Below are 19,663 nucleotides of genomic sequence, written 5' to 3'. Positions count from 1 at the left end.
TTTCAAACCTGAGCCAATCAGGGAGATCTGTGCGCTCTTTCGCGCAAATGCACGAAAGAGCGCCATCCCGGCTCAGGGAATCCCTCCCCCCTCCCCCCCCACCCGCAGAGGGAGCGAGCACTTCCTGGTGGACGTCACACCGGGCGGGCCTTAATTGGCCCGCCCACATAGAATGACGCCTCAGGAACCCGCTCCCGCACAAGGGGCGACCCTGCCCTGATTTCTTACTGCAAAGTATTATGTTAACTAGTGAACAATTTAAGTGTTGTAATAAATGTATTTTGAAACTCATCTCATTTCAATAATTTCTACTTTAATTAGTATTGTTAAAAGCTACGTAAAATGTAAAGTTAATGAAAACTTTCTACACCACATTGCAGTGCATGAACTTAAACAATTTCTTATGGAATTCAGTGATATGTTGAAACAGTATTCCATTGATAATTTCATGCTTTACAATCGTATATGCCAATTTGACATCTCTGTCTGGGAGCATTGATCTAGGTAATGTCAATGTTTTGGGTTGCTAGTTTAAGTCCCTGTGACTGTGTGCCACTCGATTAGTCAACTTCAGTCAGATTTAAGCTGGCCTAACGAGGGCCACCCCACTAGGAGGAAAACAAATTGGCTAGACCTCTTCATTTATTGGGGGATGCATGTTTAGCTTTGGAAGTTAAGCTCTTCATTCAATTAGTGAGTCATTAAATGGACTGCATGATATTGATGCTACTGCTGTTTTAATATTGGTTGTGCTTCCCATATAACTGGTCGTACTCTATTCCAAATTTGAGGAAGAACAGTCATGCTGTCCAGGATAGCTCGAGCTCTCTGCCTCTCTCTTCTTCACATCTTAGTCCTTTGACTAAACATTTGGTTATCTGTCCTGATACTTTCATCTGCGGCTTGGTACCAAATATCACTTTTTGGAGCATCTTGGGACATTAAGCCATGTTAAATGTGCAGTATAAATGCAAGTCATTGTTGTTATTGCCCTCATGTAAACATTCACAGTTATCCCCTCACTGAGAGCATTTATCATCAAACAGAGCTGTTTTATTGAGCTTGCCTTTACTAAATGAGCCCAATTGGCTCAGTTGAAATGGATTCAGACTTTCTGGCCTTACCCATCAGTTGCAATCCTTCAAATTTCAGGGTGAATGCAAGCTGCAGTTTCTTCTCTTGGATTTGCATATCACCTCGCAGTGAAGGTGTGACGGCAAGTCCTGTTCTTCCCCCTTACTTTGAGAGGTTCTCATTTAGGGCTACCTGAGGAACGACAGCTGCGTGTATAAGAACTGAAAGAGTGCAGTTGATTAAATCATCATCAAGTCAAGACTGCAAAAAGTCAATTCTGCTTCCCGTCTTCAATGATCTTCTTTTATCTTAAAGTAATGAAGTATGGCACTTTTGCATCGAGCAGGATGCCGGATTGTATTAACATACTCCATCTGCTTCACAAGTCAGGGAAGTCATTTCTGTGTGCTTGCGTGGAGGCAATCAAAGCAATTTGGCACAAAAGGAAGAGAATGGCCCATTTTTAATGGATCACAACACCATTGAAGAGATTTTCCTGTTTAAAAAAGTGCAGTTTGCTTTAAAGAATAAAAATGCACTTTCTATGAAATTACATGAATGAGACATTTCAATCGGCGCTATTCTGTGAAAAGCTATTTGGGAAGACAGGTTGCCATTTGTTGTGTCTGTGCAGACAGCAATACTGACAAAGTAAATTGTATGAAAGGTGCATATCATTCCACGGTTTTTAACAAAAAATAAATTGAGCATAAGCTTTGCAAAACTGTCATTCAGCTACTATAACAATTTACTATTCATAGATTGTGTTCTATTGCACAGCATCTGTGGCACTTCCTGCATGCTCTTCTGGCATTGTTAGGCCACGAATAACACAATTATAAGCACGATTGATTAAAATGACAATAAGGAAGCAAGCTCAAGCTTGGAAAAAAACTTTGCCACTGTCTTCTGGGATTCCCTCATTAAACCCCTCTGCCTTACCACCTTCATCCTTGCGGGAAATTTGAAGCTGATAAAGGAGGAGGAACAGAAAATGTGTTTGCATCCACTTTGAATTGGCCAAACCCAGAAATGTAAAGATTTTCATTGAAGTCATACGTGGCCCTGAGCCATTACTGCTGATCTCCCCTCCACTTCCTTTGCTTGGAGTTCAATTCACAGTCCTCCAGTGGAGAAATAGAGAAACAATTCAATTGTTACCTTTGACAGAAAAATTGGTGAGAAATACCTTCATATTACTGTATGTAAGAATCTTTTTTTCTCATTCAAGGGCAAGACTTAGATGTTTTCACTCAAACAGCCCTGGGCTTTATAAAACTAGGAGGAGAGGATAAGAATCCTGTAAATGTGGACAGTGGTGGAGATTTTTACAGTACACTTTTCACAGCATAATGTTGTAATAGTAAGACAATGAAGGTAGCTCAGTACTTAACAAATTTCTGAGCATCCTGGATTGGAAATTTATCTTTTTTTCTATGTAGAAAGAGTAGAGGCAGAATTTGGGCATGCTCAAATGTGACTGCACTTTTGAAAATGAGTGGATATTTAATTTGCAATTGTTATTTGTGTTTACTGAAGAATGGTATTCTGGCAATGCATGTTGACAGATTACTGATCCAAATCTCTGGCAAGGTAATGATTGGCTCATGCCTGCTCCATGAATGAACTTGCTCCATGAAGTTCATTCATAAAAATTATGTCATTCTGAAAATATATATGTTTGATAGATTGGGGCAATTAATATTTGCAATGTGAAGATACCTAGTGCAAACAAATGTACATACAGAACATATTGATCTGTATGCCAAAAGTAAGATGGATAAGAGAAGAATATTGTATCAGTTAAGACTATATGAGTCAGTTAAAAAGACATTATCTCGTTAAGTACAGCTCCTGTCTATAAAACGCACTTGGGTCCCAGACTTGCAACTGTTTGAACTGTTTTGCACAATTCATTTTATTGCCTTTACATAATTTATGTGCTGCTGGAGATCATCCATCTCTGCCAAGCAATGGCGCATTGAGCTCTTGAGGGGACAGAATTGTAAATTCAATGGTATGCTCCTGGTGAGCTGGCCGCAGGTCAGCAGAGAGCTTCTGTGCCAGAAATTGAGCTGGTACCTCTGAGCCTACAAAGTCTCCAAAGCAGCAGAAGCTTTGTCAGGAGCCGAGTGTGATGATGGTGGCCAACTCACAGCCTGTCAATCTTCTGTTGGCTGCAAGGAAAGCATATGTTTGGTTTACAGCCTGCTTACAGAACGGCCACTAACAGAACCTGCTTATTGGCTGGGTGCGTCGTTCTGGAAATGAAGCTGTTGCAGGCTTTGAACCAATCATAAAAATTTGGTTTAGCAACAAGAAGTCAGCCTGGTGGGCTGAAGCTGCTGTTCAGAATTTGCAAGAGGGCAAATTACAGATTTACAATGAATATAACAATGAGTGACAGGCAATAAATGTCAAGAAATTGAATCGTTTGGCACTTTATAACATTTTCAATCTGGTAATTGATTGGGTTACTGGTAGCTTCTTGGCCACATTGGATAGTTTTACTGTAGTTAATAACCAGATTATCTATCAATCATCATATAAAATTAAAAATATAATGTCTGCATTTTCATCATGCTTTTTTATTTTAAGAATAGTTAACATTGTTCATTTAACAATTCTGGGTTAATCTTCTAGTCTGTGCTAAATTGTCTCTTTGTGGAAGGCACATTCCAATTGATTTTAGTGTCTCCAGATTAGGGAGGGGGAAAATCATCCAATTTCACCCCCCCCTCCGCCTGATCACTACTCAGCAAGCTTCCCTGCTAAAAGTGCATTAGTCTAGAAGTCAGGGAGGACAGAATTGGACTCTCGATCATGTATCCATCACAGCATCACAGTCAAACAACCTGACAACACTTGTGGTCAAGACTCTCACTGGAAGGTTGACTACTTGGGTGAGGTGCCCACTGAGATCCACAGGCCCAAGGAGTCAACACCTTTGTGAATACAGAGCAAGGGAGGATGGCAGAGAAAATTGACAAAAGAAAAAATGTTCAACCAATAGGAAATGTTTTGACCTGTTACTTTGTATTTTAAATGTGATTAATTATAATTGCCACCAAATGCTTTATTGTTCCAAAAGGTCAATGATAGTTTGCCCTAATTTCTCAAAATAAATGATACCTGAATGAACGTAGTCTTACATCAGAATATAGAACCATAGGGCAGAATTTCCCCCCGTTAGGGTGGGGGGGGGGGCTGTGCGGGAGTGGGCGTGAGCCCGATTGGTGCCCCTGATTGGGTCCGCGCTGCCATTTTACGTGGGCGGGCCAATTAAGGCGCACCCAGTGTGATGCTCCCTATGCGGGTTGGGGTGGGGGGGGAATTCCTTGAGCTGGGGCCTGCGCTCTTTCATGCAAATACTGAAAAATTTGGCCTGAGTTGGGGTCAGAAGAAAACTTCGCCAAATTAATACAATAACAGTCTTTTTTTTTACAATGCTTCGTGACACATTTTAGTGTTTAATTAACACCTATTAATTACTATCAATGCAATGTAATTATGAGTTCATTAATTTAGGAAATATTAATATATTAATAGTTACCTTGAAAGTTTTATTGTGATAGAGTCTTTACTTCCCTATTTGCTTGATAAGTATTGCAGTCAAGTGAAAAGGAAACTAAACAAAGACTAAAAGGCCTATTGCACACTCACCCTTGCTGTTAAATGTTGTAACGTAATGTAACATCTTCCCCAATCATTTGCAAACCCAACTCCTCATAGAGGCAAGAGAAGAGAAGTAAATACATTCCCTCCTAAGGAAGTCAAAGAAACTCTGAGAGCAAGGTATCCATGATGCATCATCAGATATGTCTAGACATGTGCCGTATATGGTGAGGAATGTCTCCTATGCTTAATGTTTCCCATTTTACCATGGCTACACATTGTGGTGACAACTTAAGAGTGTTTTCCACTACAATTTGCAAATTTCTATCCTTTGTTGTAGCCTAACAGCACTTATTTTGTGTTCCCATTTTTAAAATTCCCCTCCCTGGTTCCTTGACTTTGAACTTCTTTACATTAAATACTATCTTCCCATTTTTAGACAATTTTTCATCTATCCAGATCTCTCTCCAACTGGCTCACTTCTTGTCCACAATTTACAATCCTATCCAATTTAGTGCCATTGGTAAACTTGGAGGGTGTTGTTCCAATCCTTTCCTCTGAATTATTATTATGCACTGAAAATAATAATTGACCCAGAAATGATACCCACCTGCTGCACTTAGTTGATCACTTCATGTCACTGCCAGGCAAAAGCATTGGAACAAAACAGAAACATCCTAGCACAAAAAAAAATCATTAGCTTTATTGCAGCAAGTGAAATCTGTACAACATAATTCAGCAGAGTCTCTGATCTTAACTCACGTAAGTCTACATTTATGCTATATTTGTAGTTAGATTTTCTCAATATATAGCCTTTAAAAAACTGGAAGATTCCAACTGCACCCTCATCAATTTGTGTTCCTCTGTTAATTGAAGTTTGAGTTTGCATCACTGACCATTACTAAATATCACACAATGATGTTTTCCACACAGGGCCAGTCTTGTAAAATAAGGTTTATCCGTGCATATTTAGGTTCTGCAAATTACTTGCCTGTGGAAAACTATTATGTCCTAAAATAATTGTATACTGATACAAGGGATGTTAAGGAGATTGATTATTTATGTATTTGCTCACCTATCAAACCTGGTTTACCCTTTGATTTTCATTATTAGAATGGGAAGACCGTTATATGATCCACTAAACACTCCTTGCATTTTCCAACTAAGGTAATGGCTTGAAGTGAATTATAATCCAAACCCCTTTTGGGACTATTCCGGATCAGGTGTACTCCTTGGATGATCACTCTTGCTTAAGGTTGAGAAAAACAGACCCCGCAGACTCTTAAATGGGTCTGAAGAACTTGATCTAACTGATCCCCCCCAAAGGAAAGGAACCACCAGAGAATATTACCATCCTCTAGGTCGCCTTTTTAACAAAAATTTTAGCTATATTGTAAGAACCAGATATTACAAGGTGTGGGCATCTCTCCTTAACAATATGCGTCTCCACTGAAGAGTGTACAGAGATGGGTTGTCGAGTTTGGATTCAGAAGATTATCTGAGACAATATACTTCCTAAATTATATAAAAGTTTATTAAAGAACCGAACAATTAACTTTTGATGGTAATTGCAAAATTGATAACCCTAGGAAAAGAAAGTATAATCTTGTTTCTAATAGAGAATCCAAGTTTTATTAATGTTACAGAGAGACGTGTAAGAAATCCATCAATATTTAAAGTAGTATTTACCTTAAATCCCAGAATAGAAAGCTACAGCGTGTAGCAAGATATCTCTATCCCAATTAAGGGGAGAACTATCATTACTGCACTACAACAGTTATGCCTTTACTGTGAGAGATGCTGGAGTGAATCTAATGAATCTAAAAATCCTCCTGTGTGGTTTCAGTATTTATACCATAAAAGAACCAAACCAGCAGGAAGCATGTTGTGTACTCGTGCTGGACAACATCCTTTGCTTTTGTCAACATCCTTCATTTTAGTCCACATCCTTCAAATAAACAGGATATTGAGAGGTGCAGTTAGTGGTCACTACACCCAGTTTCCAGAATTCAGCGAACAGGTTATTTAGGGCCAACCTTAAGGTTATCCATTGTTAGATTGTGGTATCTTACAATTTATCAATGTCTTGCTTGTAGAGGCCAGTTCCTGTTTTTTTTGGGTCTGCCTTGTGGTAAGAGATATGCCATATCCTATGCTACAGGATGTTGGTGTCTTTGAGTGCACAATTATGCCCAGACATGTTTATAAACTTTTAAACCTTTTAAACTTCTGCTCTTTAATTTTAATCAATACTTCATAGGAGAATCACTCTTTTTAATTTTATAACTATTAATAGCTGGATTCCTTCAAAGGATGGTATGCACTTTATGGTTATTGGCACGTTGCAAATCAGTATGTCATAATATCTTGTGTCGTTTCTGTGGGAATAATGTTTTAGTATAAAGAGTTAATGTTAAATACATATATATATATATATATATAGTCTACATCATCAGTGATGTAAGTCACATGACAACAGCATGGAAAGGGATAGTTCTATGTAGAGCCTCCTGCTGAGTCTGTTTGGACATAGTTAGTAATTTCTACCTTTTATTGAATATTATACAATCAGCCTTGCCTCCAGCATTGTCTGTAAATCCAGACCTACCACATCTAATACCCACAATGATCAAAACAGAAATGTGACTTCTGATTACTATGTGGTGTCTTTAGGTATACAGCCCCTGTTATGAACAACAATCTATAATGCATCTTGTGCTGTGTATATCTCCATTAACTCAATAAACAACTTAATTAAAAAGTCAATTGGACTTGCCTCATAAATGTGCCACTGGCCTTCCCTATACGCAGACCTTTCTGCTTGTGGGGAAAGATCCTTCATTTGCTCCAATAATTTACATCTGCAATGTTTACTTGAAAATGTTAATTTATTACAGCAGCTAATCATTCCACACCCAGGCCACAGTGCACAAGCTGAGCTGAATCTAAATTCTCACTTTGTATGCACAACTAACCTTTATAAACGATTCATTTCTGTCAGAAGTAATAAGCCAATGCATCATACAGGTTTTATAATGCCGTGGCCATGTTTCCTGTAATGCAGCCATAGTTAATCTATTTCAACAATGCAAAGCCAAGAGGGAATCGATATTTGGCATTTTTTTTTGCCATATTTTTTAAAACCAGGGTTGTGATATTTCTTTAAAGCAAAGTTCTTTGGCTCTATATTCTTCATTTTTCTTAACTTCATGTAATTTCAGTCAGTGAGAATTATCAATAATGGAATCTTTGCATATCAACACCTTAAGGTATTATTCTTAAATGAATTAGAGTTTCATTACCAGAATTATGTATAACAAAAAAATTCTAAGAATGCATCTTTTTCAGTTTGGTGGTAGTAATTTCTGAATTATTTATCCTTCAACCACCTAAATTAATATTTGAAAAATGCTGGTGGACCAAACTGACCACTCAAATTACTTAATGGGGGAAATTTTACGGTCCCGTCATAGAGCGGTTGTAAAATGTGACGAGCCGTTCAAAGCTCCATTGACTCGGGCAGGAATAGTGGATTGCGCCGGTGGGAGGGGCTGTAAAATTCCACCCATTGTGGGGTTTGGAAATCTTACTTTTCTTTTCCATGAACAAATATGTTTTAATAACTAGTAGGAAGAACTGGCAGCTATGGAAAAAAGTTGTGGAGAATTTCTCCCCTGTCTACTGTGGTCTGAGAGTAGGATAGACTTTTCCCTTTCCCTTTCCCCCAACCTCCCTTCCCCTGCTCTTTTTTGAATATTGACAAGAGCCACTCTATTCAGCCCTGTGAAATGATTCTGTTCTGAGTGGCTCAGATTTTAAGGGAATTTCTCAGTTTACTCACAGAAGCTGGACAATTCTTACCAAGATTGAGGTGGGGTTGGGGGATTGATTTCTTTAAGTCCACTTAAATTTCATTCAATTCATTCTCATTTCAAAGGGACAGTCAGTGTGAGGCATTTCTGCTTTGGAACAGATTTCATGGTCGCATTGAAATATCATTATTTTTCGTTAATATAACAATTATATAAAGTGCGCTTGATTGCAATTTTAAGTTGTTTTGTGAAAGAGAAAACGCTTAACGTTCAGCAGATTCACACCTAAAATTCCCACAAAGAAACAACTAATGAAGTTCTGGCCCACCTTGCCCAATAATGTTGTTGAAATTCATTAGCTTCTGGCAGCTTTATGATGTGCTCTGTTGACACTTTGTGAATGTGTTATTTTTAATCACTTCTGATTAGTGTTCATTAATAATGGTATAACTTCAGAGTTAGTTGTTTCTTCTGTCAAATTGCAGTGTTCCAGCTGGACCTTGAAAGAAAGAAAAACACCATAATGTTTATTAACTTTCATTGAGTCAGTGCTCCAACTCTTTATCAATTTCTCCTAATGTCTTTTTCCCCTTTTGTTTCAGTGTGACAGTGAAAGTGATCCAGATGAGAAGGTAAGATTATTTTTTCTCAGTATCTGACAATCCATGTAATTATTTATGTCAGTATATTTTTTTTTGGAAGATTACACACAAAATTTCATTTAAAAGAAAGGTAGTTATATTGGAAACCAGAAGTGGATTTTCTTTGTTTTTTCAAAAATGTTTTGAGATTAAATTTATATTATTTGATTTAGAGAAAGTGCAGCCACAAAACCTCCATACGCTCTTGGATTATTGTGCGAATTCAGTGAGAGAGTGTGCAACTTTCAGAATTGATTGGTTGTTGCCTGGCAGCTTCAGAAGAGAAATCGTTTGCGGTGGGTTCACTGTCGGCTGATCTTTAATGGGAATGCAGCAACATGTATGGTTCAAATCCACACACAACACATGATTTGCACGCGATGGTGAAGTTCCATTGGGCTTGGCTAATCATACCTATGCCGCTATGAATGAAGTATTATAGAAATAAGTAAAAGTCATGTTTGGAAATAAGTAATCAATGAGGCTGGGGATTATATCCTGGGATAATGTTCGCAAAAATAATCATAATTATCATTTGAAGTCAAGCAAGGTGAAAATTGCTCATACTTATCACATTGCTTGCAATTAATTTGAATCAGGGATGTTTGGGGATTGTGAAATCCTGTTCATTTAATAATAATTGCATTTTGTGCAGCTATCTAAATGAGTTTGGGGATTAGGTGCTGAATTGATTTTCAACTGTATACGGCTGTAGGCCTAGATACATTGAGATTACCACCACCTTGTCTGTGCTACTTGTTTCCGTGGTGAAAGCATTGATGGCCACCGTGAGTTTGCTTAACGAGAATGTCCAATTAGATAACTGCATTCTGTTCTGCTATCATGCTGCGCATTTTTACATTAAAACCACTTAACTTCTCCTGGCCTATCATTTGATACATTTGATAAAACAAAAGTACATTGCTATCTGTCTGAATGCCATTAATCACTTATTTTTGGATGAAACGGTATTGACTTTTTGGGATACATGTCTCTCTTCCACAATAAAGTGACTTACTAGTGAACCTGCACTTAACAAAGTTCTATTTGAATTGGACTTAACTTTTCCAGTCTTGCCCAGTTCAGAGACAAATTCTGGGACTCATAGTGCCTTTGAGAACTTGTTTGCATTTAATTTCAAGAGTTGTTCTCTGGCTCCTATAATTACGCAGGTTTGAGAGTATGAGAATTTGCAGATATCCCTGAATGTTTCAATTATAATAATAATGGCATTTTATTTAAGAAACGCATTCGCAGCCCAAAAGCTGAATTCAGTGTGATTTGCATATATAGACTAAGTATTCAGGTTAAAAATGCGCAGACCTGTAACAATCATGTAGTGACAAAAATAGACAAACAAATTCAGCAGGTAACGGGTGGATGGTGGATCAAAGGAAGGATAATGTTGAATTAAAATTATATTAAAATTGCAAATCAATACAACATTCCTACACTGCAGGCACTGAAGTAGATACAAATTTCATCATTTAAGTACTTCATTGAGGAACAAAATCATGTATGGAATTAAGCCTAACTGGTTAGAACCAGCCTGGAGAAATAGGTTGGACTGCAAGTTGGCTGTTCTGTGCAGAGTTTGAGCAATCTGAATGATGCCTGAATGTAAACTTCTTTTTAACCGAAGTTATTGTTAATTTTTTGTTGCCACCAGATTATTAGAAGCCTGAAGAACACAGTAAAAGTAGTTCCCAAAATGCAAGGTGGCCAGGGAATTAATGAGTCATTTAGTTGCAAGACCAGGGTGGTAAAATGTTGATCTGAAGTTAAAGCTAATTGCATAGAGCACTGCGACATGAATTTTAAACTGTAGCCTATCGGGGAAACAGCCTCCCTTTCCTAGGACTAATCATGCACTATGCTATCCTGTGTTGGGGAACAGTAACAGGCGATTAAAATTAATATTTTATCACCATCCCAAAAAGCTCAATTAATGTAGGTGTGAAGCTAAAGTATAGAGGCCAGTAGCTCCTGTGTTTGATTCTTACTCTGTGCTGAGTTGGCTGATCTTTGCTGGCCTCGCAGTAGAGGCACTACAGACCATCTCCAGTGAAAGGAAGAATCAGTCTGTGTTCCCATTCCTAATTACCAGGAAAGTGCTGTCATTGAATCAAACCATCAGCCTTCATTGTGATGACCCTTACTACTAATTAGTTTGCTGGCACTCAGTCTCTTAGTTTACACATGAATGGCCACTTGGATGAGATATCGTTGCTGTCTGGTGCCCATGGGACCATTCCCAAACTTTAGTCACTGGTTTCAGCAGAGGGAGAAATCAAGATTTTAAAAATATAATTTTTACCTTGAGCTGCTGTTACTTACTTCAGTACATACAGAGAGCCCTCATGCAAAAGTTCAGAGTTAACAGCAATTTCCCAAAATCAAATATTACCTTCTGATCCATACAAGTGAAGACCAGAGTGGAAGGATGTTCATTATTTGTTCTGTAGAAAGTTAGTTCAATATATTGAAGCAATTGCTCCTTAACTCTGCCACGGTGACGGGAAGTGGTGGTGTAGTGGCATTGTCACTGGACTTGTACTCCAGATACCCAGGGTAATGCACTGGGGACCTGGGTTTGAATCCTACCATGGCAGATGGTGAAATTTGAATTCAATAAAAAATCTGGAATTAAAAGCCTAATGATGACCATTAAACCATTGTCAATTGTCATAAAAACCTATCTGGTTCACTAATGTCCTTTAGGAAAGGAAATATGCCATCCTTACCTGACCTGGCCTACATGTGACCTCATGTAAATGCCCTCTGAAATGATCTCGCAAGCCACTCAGTTCTCAAGGGCAATTAGGAATGGACAATAAATGTTGTCACACAAATAGGGTATGGCCCAAGGAAGAGCTGATTAGTTTTTGGCGAAGGTGTGGATCCGGATCCTGGAATTATTTTAAAGAATCCATTAATATTGGGAGATAGGGCAAATTGACTTTTTTTTTAAAATGTTGTTGGTTGTTTTAGTTAGAATGTTGTTGATTATTTTATAATGTTGAGGATTGTTTCAGCTGTTGTGATGGAATTTGTCACAGCTGTCAAAATGTGAGCAGAGATTTCAGATCAGGTTGTTGAATGTGGATTGGCCTGAAGCCTTCTCAGTGAGACTTATGCTCTTAGTGAAAAGATTTCTTTTTTCAGCTTTGTAGTTGCAGAGCATCAGCCAGACAGGCAAAAGCTTCAAGGAAGAGTTGCATAATTATAATAATGTTAAGACAACATGATGGAGTTATGTGCTGTACTGAGTGCCCTCTTCGGTTGTTTGATAATGAGTTTGCCTGGAATCTGCGGAATACAGTTTTACAAGTTAGGAACCTGTGGAATGCTGTATAGAATGGCAAGCAATCTATAGAATGCAGAATCTGCTATGGAAAAATTTGTGGGAGGCAGCATGATTGACCAGGAATCGGAGGGATGTAGCATGGACTGACTTGGAATGTACAGGATACAAGATGAGCTGATCAGAAATGTGCAGCATGCAGTATGGGCTGACCAGGCATGTCCAGGATTCAGCATGGACTGACCAGGACTTTGCAGGATTGAGTAAGGGCTGACCAGGAATGTGCAGGATTGAGCATGGGCTGGGTGTGATGCCATGTGGACCGTCCTGGAATCTGTGGGATGCAACAGATTCTGCTAATAGTGTGCAGGATGCAGCATGTAGTTGATAGGAATAAAAATATTAGAATGAGTAGAACACAACGTGGGCTGCCTGGAATCTGTGCTTAGAGGGTGGGCTTGCAAAGAATAAGCAGAATCCATCAGGGATAGTGTGTAATCTATGGAAAGCTGTCAACTGAGAATCGATATAATGTGGCAGGAATGGAAAGTAATATGTGGAATGTGTTGGGCAGCCAGGAATCTGTCGAATTTAATAGGGTCTGAACTGAAAAATAGAGAATGCAGCAGTAGTAGCAAGTTATCTGCAAAATACACTAGGATTTATTAGAGGTTTTAATTAACTTGTTGGCACATGGGCTGATAATATTGTACAGAGTAAGTGTTTTATGAATTTGTGCTTATATTGCAGAGCTTCATTCACCCGGAGCACACTTTGAAAATTTTAGGCATGAAAGTTCAGCGCAGACCATCGGATTAGGGTTGCCAATCCTCCAGGAGTTTCCTGGAGGCCCCAAGATTTAAAAACTAATTTCCCTGGACATTGCTGTTAGCAACCCAGGAGGAAAAAAAATCAGCAAGAAATTCAAAATATGGGCAGGATTTTCTGGCCACGACACCAGTGGGCATTGTTGCAGGCAGGACAGGAAAATTTGGAGAGCTGTTGACTTTTAAAGGCTCTCCAAATTTTCCCGACCCGCCTGCTATGATGCCCGCTGGTGTCAGGGCCAGAAAATCCCAACCAATATTTATTTTCCATTGAATGTTTTGCTTTAGTTACAGATGGAAGAAAAGGCTGTTTGACCGGGTGAGGCAATTGGAGGTCATGTGATACAGCCTCGTGGAATACATCCAATCAGAGCTGTCAAGCCTCCATTGAATGGATGGAAAATCCTGCAAGTCCCGCTGATACCAGGATTTATAAAATCAATCCTTATATAGTCAAAGATGCTCTTATGCGTAATTACCCTTGGACCAGCTGCCCTTATCTAGTTTTATATTATGAAAAATGAGAAACTAAATCCAGGCAAACCATGCCTGGAGACATTGCAACCACCCCCATCTCATGTAGACAGTCAGTGTCCACTAGTCAGGACTCTCTGACAACATCCCCCTGCTGCCTAAAGGCTGCCACTTCAACATCCCAGTGTCCTGTGTTCTGCATAAACTCAGCCATTTCAAATAATTCTGATGTTGTTTTGTCTTGTCTCTCTCTCCCTCTCGCGCGCTCTCTCTCTCTCTCTCTTTCTCTCTCTGGCTTGACTGCCTTTCTTCTGACCAGCAGGCTTCATTACTGCCACTCGCGTTAAACCTTGCTACCATGCTGGTGACTTTTAGAGAGGTGGAAGGTGCATGGGCCATGGAGGCATGAGGGAACCCAGGAGATTTTTTTTATTCTTTCATGGGATGTGGCTGGCTATGCCAGCATTTATTGCTCATCCTTACTTGCCCTTGAGAAGGTGAGCCCCCTTCTTGAACTGCTGCAGTCCTAGTGTTGTAGAACATGCTCAGTGCTGTTAAGGAAGGAAGTTCCAGGATTTTGACCCAGCGGCAGTGCAGGAACATAGGTGATATTGGCATTGTTACAATGGAATCATGGTGGAAAGACACAAGAGATAGATAAAAGCCAAGCTAGATGAGCCCATTCTTCTTGTCGTCTTGGTACATACAAGCCATTCTTACTCTCCATTGGCCACTTCTTTCTTAGAGTTCTGTTGGTATTGAGGATGAGACAGTTGGGCCTGAATGTAAATGGTTCTGTGTTACAGTGTAGCGTACATTAAGTTAGAGTAGGAAGTAAATATTCAACATATATGTGACATTTGTTGCATATGTTGAGAAAAATGCTAATAAACAGGGATGCACATATATACATCAAACATATTAAGTAGACAACCAGCATTTCAAACTTGATGTCCCCTTGTATACAATAGTGTAGATTCAAATTACCCACACTCCAGTGAGGTTGCCGATGAGATGATATGATTGGCCCTGGTCCTTGACGCTGAACTAGTCCTTTTCACCAGTCACTGTTGCTTTACACCAGGATCAAAGGCTTATGCATCCTGTGAATGGAGAACACCTAAGGCAGAATTTTATGGCTTGGGTGAGGCCGTAAAATGCAGCAAGTCATTCTAACATCCATTGACTTCGGCGGGACTGTAAAATCCCACCCCCAGTCTATAAATACTATTCCTGCCCACAGTGTGCGGCAGAGCTTAGTCCCTGGAACTCAGTAGGAGCCAGAATGGGAGAAGCAGAAAGAAATTAACACCCTGAACTGGGAGTGGAAGCAACTAAAATCTGAGTGAGAATCTGGGGAGAGAGATGAGCAGCATAGATTGAGGGAGAGTGCCAGAATGAACTGAAGGGGAAGAGTTTCCATGCACTTGGGGAAGAGAGTGTCTCCATGTCAATAAAACTATAAAGCAACATAATAAACTGCAGGCATCAGTAATAGCCCACTATTTCTTCACCTGCTATAAAAATTAAGGAATATTGTACAGGGTTCAGGAACAGTTCTGACAATTCCTGTCCCATGTTACTGTTTGTGTAACTATTCTAGGACTTTTCTCAAGAACCAACTGTTTTGTAGGTTTGAAGGTAGTTGTTTAGCTCCTGCTAGTTTTCAATGCAGGAAATTTCTGGTTCTTATTGCCTGTAAAGATTATGATTAGGCTTGAAGTACAGTGATATAATTTAGTGTTGAATATGAAATGTTGAATGCTTTTTCTATCTTGTTTGCACAACTGTACTACCGAGGGCGTGGGTCACATGTTCAAACTTATGATAGGTGTTTCACATTTGTATTGCCAGTAAACACTGGGTACATTTACACAAAACACGGCTGTACACGCACGCAAGCACACTGGGCCGGATTTTCGTCAAGGAGACAGGTATTGGGAGTCGGGAATTTTCCCTACACCACGATCCTGTTTCTATTTTGGAGGAGCCCGCCTGTCCTGTTTTCATGTCGGGAAGGCGAGGATGGGCTGGAGATGGGCCTGCAGCAGCAATGGAGGTGGATAAATGGTGAGGTCTGCAGACTAGAAAGCCTGTTTATTGGGGCATCATTCCAGTTGTAATCAGGACTGTTAGGTCCTTTAGTTCTCACCCCTTTATCCCCAAATCTTCTCCATGCCCCCATGCCTCTCTTGCCCCCATGCCCCCTCCATGCCCTCTGATTCCCCCTTGCCCCATATATCTCCCATGCTCTCATTGAGCACCCTCATATATGCCACACCCCTTTAATGCCCCCTTGCATCCTCCATTCCCACTCTTCCAGTATCCACTGGAAGGTACCGAACCCATCTGGCAACTATATCAACAGAAGCAGGCTGAACTGATGGCCAAATATTTGCTTTATTTCTCGTTGGCCTCATTATGAATGCTTGGTTGAGCTTGACGAATGGCTAATGGACTCAGGCCTGTAATATTGACACAGTTTGAAGAGGAGTGCTAACTTTGTTTGATTGAAACCTTAATTACCTTGGAATAACCTGATCTTTCTTTGAAGGGTTCCTGCAATGCCTGTTTATTTACACAAGATTAAGAAGTGTGAAGTGGATTAAGGCTTTTTGTCATTGATACTATGAGTGGCTGTGATTGATTGACAGCTTTATGAGGAGGTAAGAAGGGGCGATGTATTTTAAAGGGGATGTAGAATAGCTGTTTTTTTTTGGTTCCCGACTCTAGACTAAGGGTACCCCTTGGTTCACGACTCCTCTGAAGCAGCATGAGCCACGTCTACTAACAAAACAGGCCCAGCTCTATTAAAATTGTGGGGTGTTTGAAAAGTCCACCTGGGCAGTTGAGGCTGCAAGGGTGGGAGTGCTGTGTGCAGGCCAGCTACCTGCACTCTTATCCCGTGCCAGCAAAAGTTGCTATCAACAGAAATGGGGGTGGGGATTCCAGGAATCGGGCACTGCCCATCATATTTAAAGGCCTTCCGACTCAGACTGATTCCACTAAAATCCCAGCCACACACACGCACACCCACCCACCCACATACATGCAAACATACTCACACATACACACCTTGCATTACCCTGAGCAACTGTGGTCTTCAAATTTGGCATCTTTGATGCTTTGATTCTATTTTTTCCAAATCAAGTCCAGACTTCCCTGCAGCATCTGCATGAAGCAATAGGCAGTCTTTGCAGCATGGATTTTATGTGGGGTGTACCTGCTGCTCCCATAGCACTGCGGGATGCTAACCGATGTTGAAAAAGTAGCCAACCTTTCATTGCAACCACTTTTCAGAAGCAACCTAAGAACTGTAATCTGATTTTAACAGGTTCAGACTGCCTAGAAATTTGCCTCGCCTGGGTTTAATTGTACCTATGATGAGCAAATTGCACCAGTAACTCAAGCGGTTCAATTTTGACGTTTTCCATTAACAAGACATGAGATGCACAACAGCTTTCACCAAACTCTGACTTTATAGGCCCCTCTGTGGTGACTAAGTGTGTAACAACATTCCATTTCATGAATTATTGAATCTAATTTGAAATTATATTGGAGACCACCTGTACAGATCACCTGAAGTCGATGCCAACAATGAGCTGTCTTGACAGATTCACTGTACTAATATGAACTGTTAGATTGCTCCTTTGTACCATGTTTTTTTCTCTGCAATGCTCACATATACTAAATTGAGAAAAGCGCTTTACGCTCTACTCAGAACCTTTTAGCTGTGTTAAACTCAGGTGGACATGTCATTTAAATGATCTGTTAATGATGCAAATGTTGCAAATAAGTGCCATTTGTGGCAGTTAGGAATTGTGCTCTTCATGTTAATCTAAATTTAAAAAAATGAGCGCAGACTGCTGTAAAAATGCCACTGCATCTCCAGGGAATTGCATTTGTAAATGCCTTTGTAGCAATTTCTTTTCAATTTGCTAATTTCTTTCTTTTTGTAGCAATGCTATGGTTGAGATAATGAACTTGGCATAAGGAAGGATCCCTTAACTGAAAAGCAGTTTCCTCCCCCTCGCTATTGTAGGGTAGATGGATGATGTAATGGTAGTGGGCATGTGGTGATAACGGAGCGGTGATGGGGTTTTGGTGATAATCGAGTGGTGATGGGGTTTTGGTGATAATCGAGTGATGATGGGGTTTTGGTGATAATGGAGCGATGATGGGGTTTTGGTGATAATGGAGTGGTGATGGGGTTTTAGTGATAATGGAGCGATGATGGGGTTTTGGTGATAATGGAGCGGTGATGGGGTTTTGGTGATAATGGAGCGGTGATGGGGTTTTGGTGATAATGGAGCGGTGATGGGGTTTTGGTGATAATGGAGCGGTGATGGGGTTTTGGTGATAATGGAGCGGTGATGGGGTTTTGGTGATAATGGAGCAGTGATGAGGTTTTGGTGATAATGAAGCAGTGATGGGGTTTTGGTGATAATGGAGCAATGATAGGGCTTTGGTTATAATGGAGCGGTGATGGGGTTTTGGTGATAATGGAGCGGTGATGGGGTTTTGGTGATAATGGAGCAATGAATGGGGCTTTGGTGATAACGGAGCTGTGATGGGGCTTTGGTGATAATGGAGTGGTGATGGGGTTTTGGTGATAATGGAGCAATGATGGGGCTTTGGTGATAATGGAGCAGTGATGGGGTTTTGGTGTTAATGGAGCAATGATAGGGCTTTGGTTATAATGGAGCGGTGATGGGGTTTTGGTGATAATGGAGCGATGATGGGGTTTTGGTGATAATGGAGCAATGAATGGGGCTTTGGTGATAACGGAGCAGTGATGGGGTTTTGGTGATAATGGAGTGGTGATGGGGTTTTGGTGATAATGGAGCAATGATGGGGCTTTGGTGATAATGGAGCAGTGATGGGGTTTTGGGGATAATGGAGCAATGATGGGGCTTTGGTTATAATGGAGCGGTGATGGGGTTTTGGTGATAATGGAGCAATGATGGGGCTTTAGTTATAATGGAGCGGTGATGAGGTTTTGGTGATAATGGAGCAGTGATGAGGTTTTGGTGATAATGAAGCAGTGATGGGGTTTTGGTAATAATGGAGCAATGATGGGGCTTTAGTTATAATGGAGCGGTGATGGGGTTTTGGTGATAATGGAGCAGTGATGGGGTTTTGGTGATAATGGAGCAATGAATGGGGCTTTGGTGATAACGTAGCAGTGATGGGGCTTTGGTGATAATGGAGTGGTGATGGGGTTTTGGTGATAATGGAGCAATGATGGGGCTTTGGTGATAATGGAGCAGTGATGGGGTTTTGGTGATAATGGAGCAATGATGGGGCTTTGGTGATAACGTAGCAGTGATGGGGCTTTGGTGATAATGGAGTGGTGATGGGATTTTGGTGATAATGGAGCAATGATGGGGCTTTGGTGATAATGGAGCAGTGATGAGGTTTTGGTGATAATGGAGCAATGATGGGGCTTTGGTGATAATGGAGCAGTGATGGGGTTTTGGGGATAATGGAGCAATGATGGGGCTTTGGTTATAATGGAGCGGTGATGGGGTTTTGGTGATAATGGAGCAATGATGGGGCTTTAGTTATAATGGAGCGGTGATGAGGTTTTGTCGATAATGGAGCAGTGATGGGGTTTTGTTAATAATGGAGCGGTGATGGGGCTTTGTTGATAATGGAGCAATGATGGGGCTTTAGTTATAATGGAGTGGTGATGGGGTTTTGTTGATAATGGAGCAGTGATGGGGTTTTGTTGATAATTGAGCGGTGATGGGGTTTTGGTGATAATGGAGTGGTGATGGGGTTTTGGTGATTATGGAGCAATGATGGGGCTTTGTTGATAATGGAGCAATGATGGGGCTTTAGTTATAATGGAGCGGTGATGGGGTTTTGTTGATAATGGAGCAGTGATGGGGCTTTAGTTATAATGGAGCGGTG

At 40.4% G+C, this 19,663-nt stretch overlaps 1 protein-coding gene across 4 annotated transcripts in view; it reads left to right on the top strand.

The window, feature by feature from the left end:
* auts2a (activator of transcription and developmental regulator AUTS2 a) overlaps window positions 1-19,663 on the top strand; it is a 1,158,583-nt gene that overhangs the window by 785,932 nt on the left and 352,988 nt on the right. For all 4 annotated transcript variants that reach the window (XM_078548599.1, XM_078548600.1, XM_078548601.1 and 1 more), the window contains exon 6: window positions 9,104-9,133. In XM_078548599.1, the coding sequence (XP_078404725.1) occupies window positions 9,104-9,133 (30 nt within the window). The remainder of the gene's footprint in view (window positions 1-9,103; window positions 9,134-19,663) is intronic.

Source organism: Cetorhinus maximus, chromosome 9, assembly GCF_964194155.1.
Source record: "Cetorhinus maximus chromosome 9, sCetMax3.hap1.1, whole genome shotgun sequence".
NCBI classification, from domain to species: Eukaryota; Metazoa; Chordata; class Chondrichthyes; order Lamniformes; family Cetorhinidae; genus Cetorhinus; species Cetorhinus maximus.
This window is presented reverse-complemented; position numbering and strand designations above follow the sequence as displayed.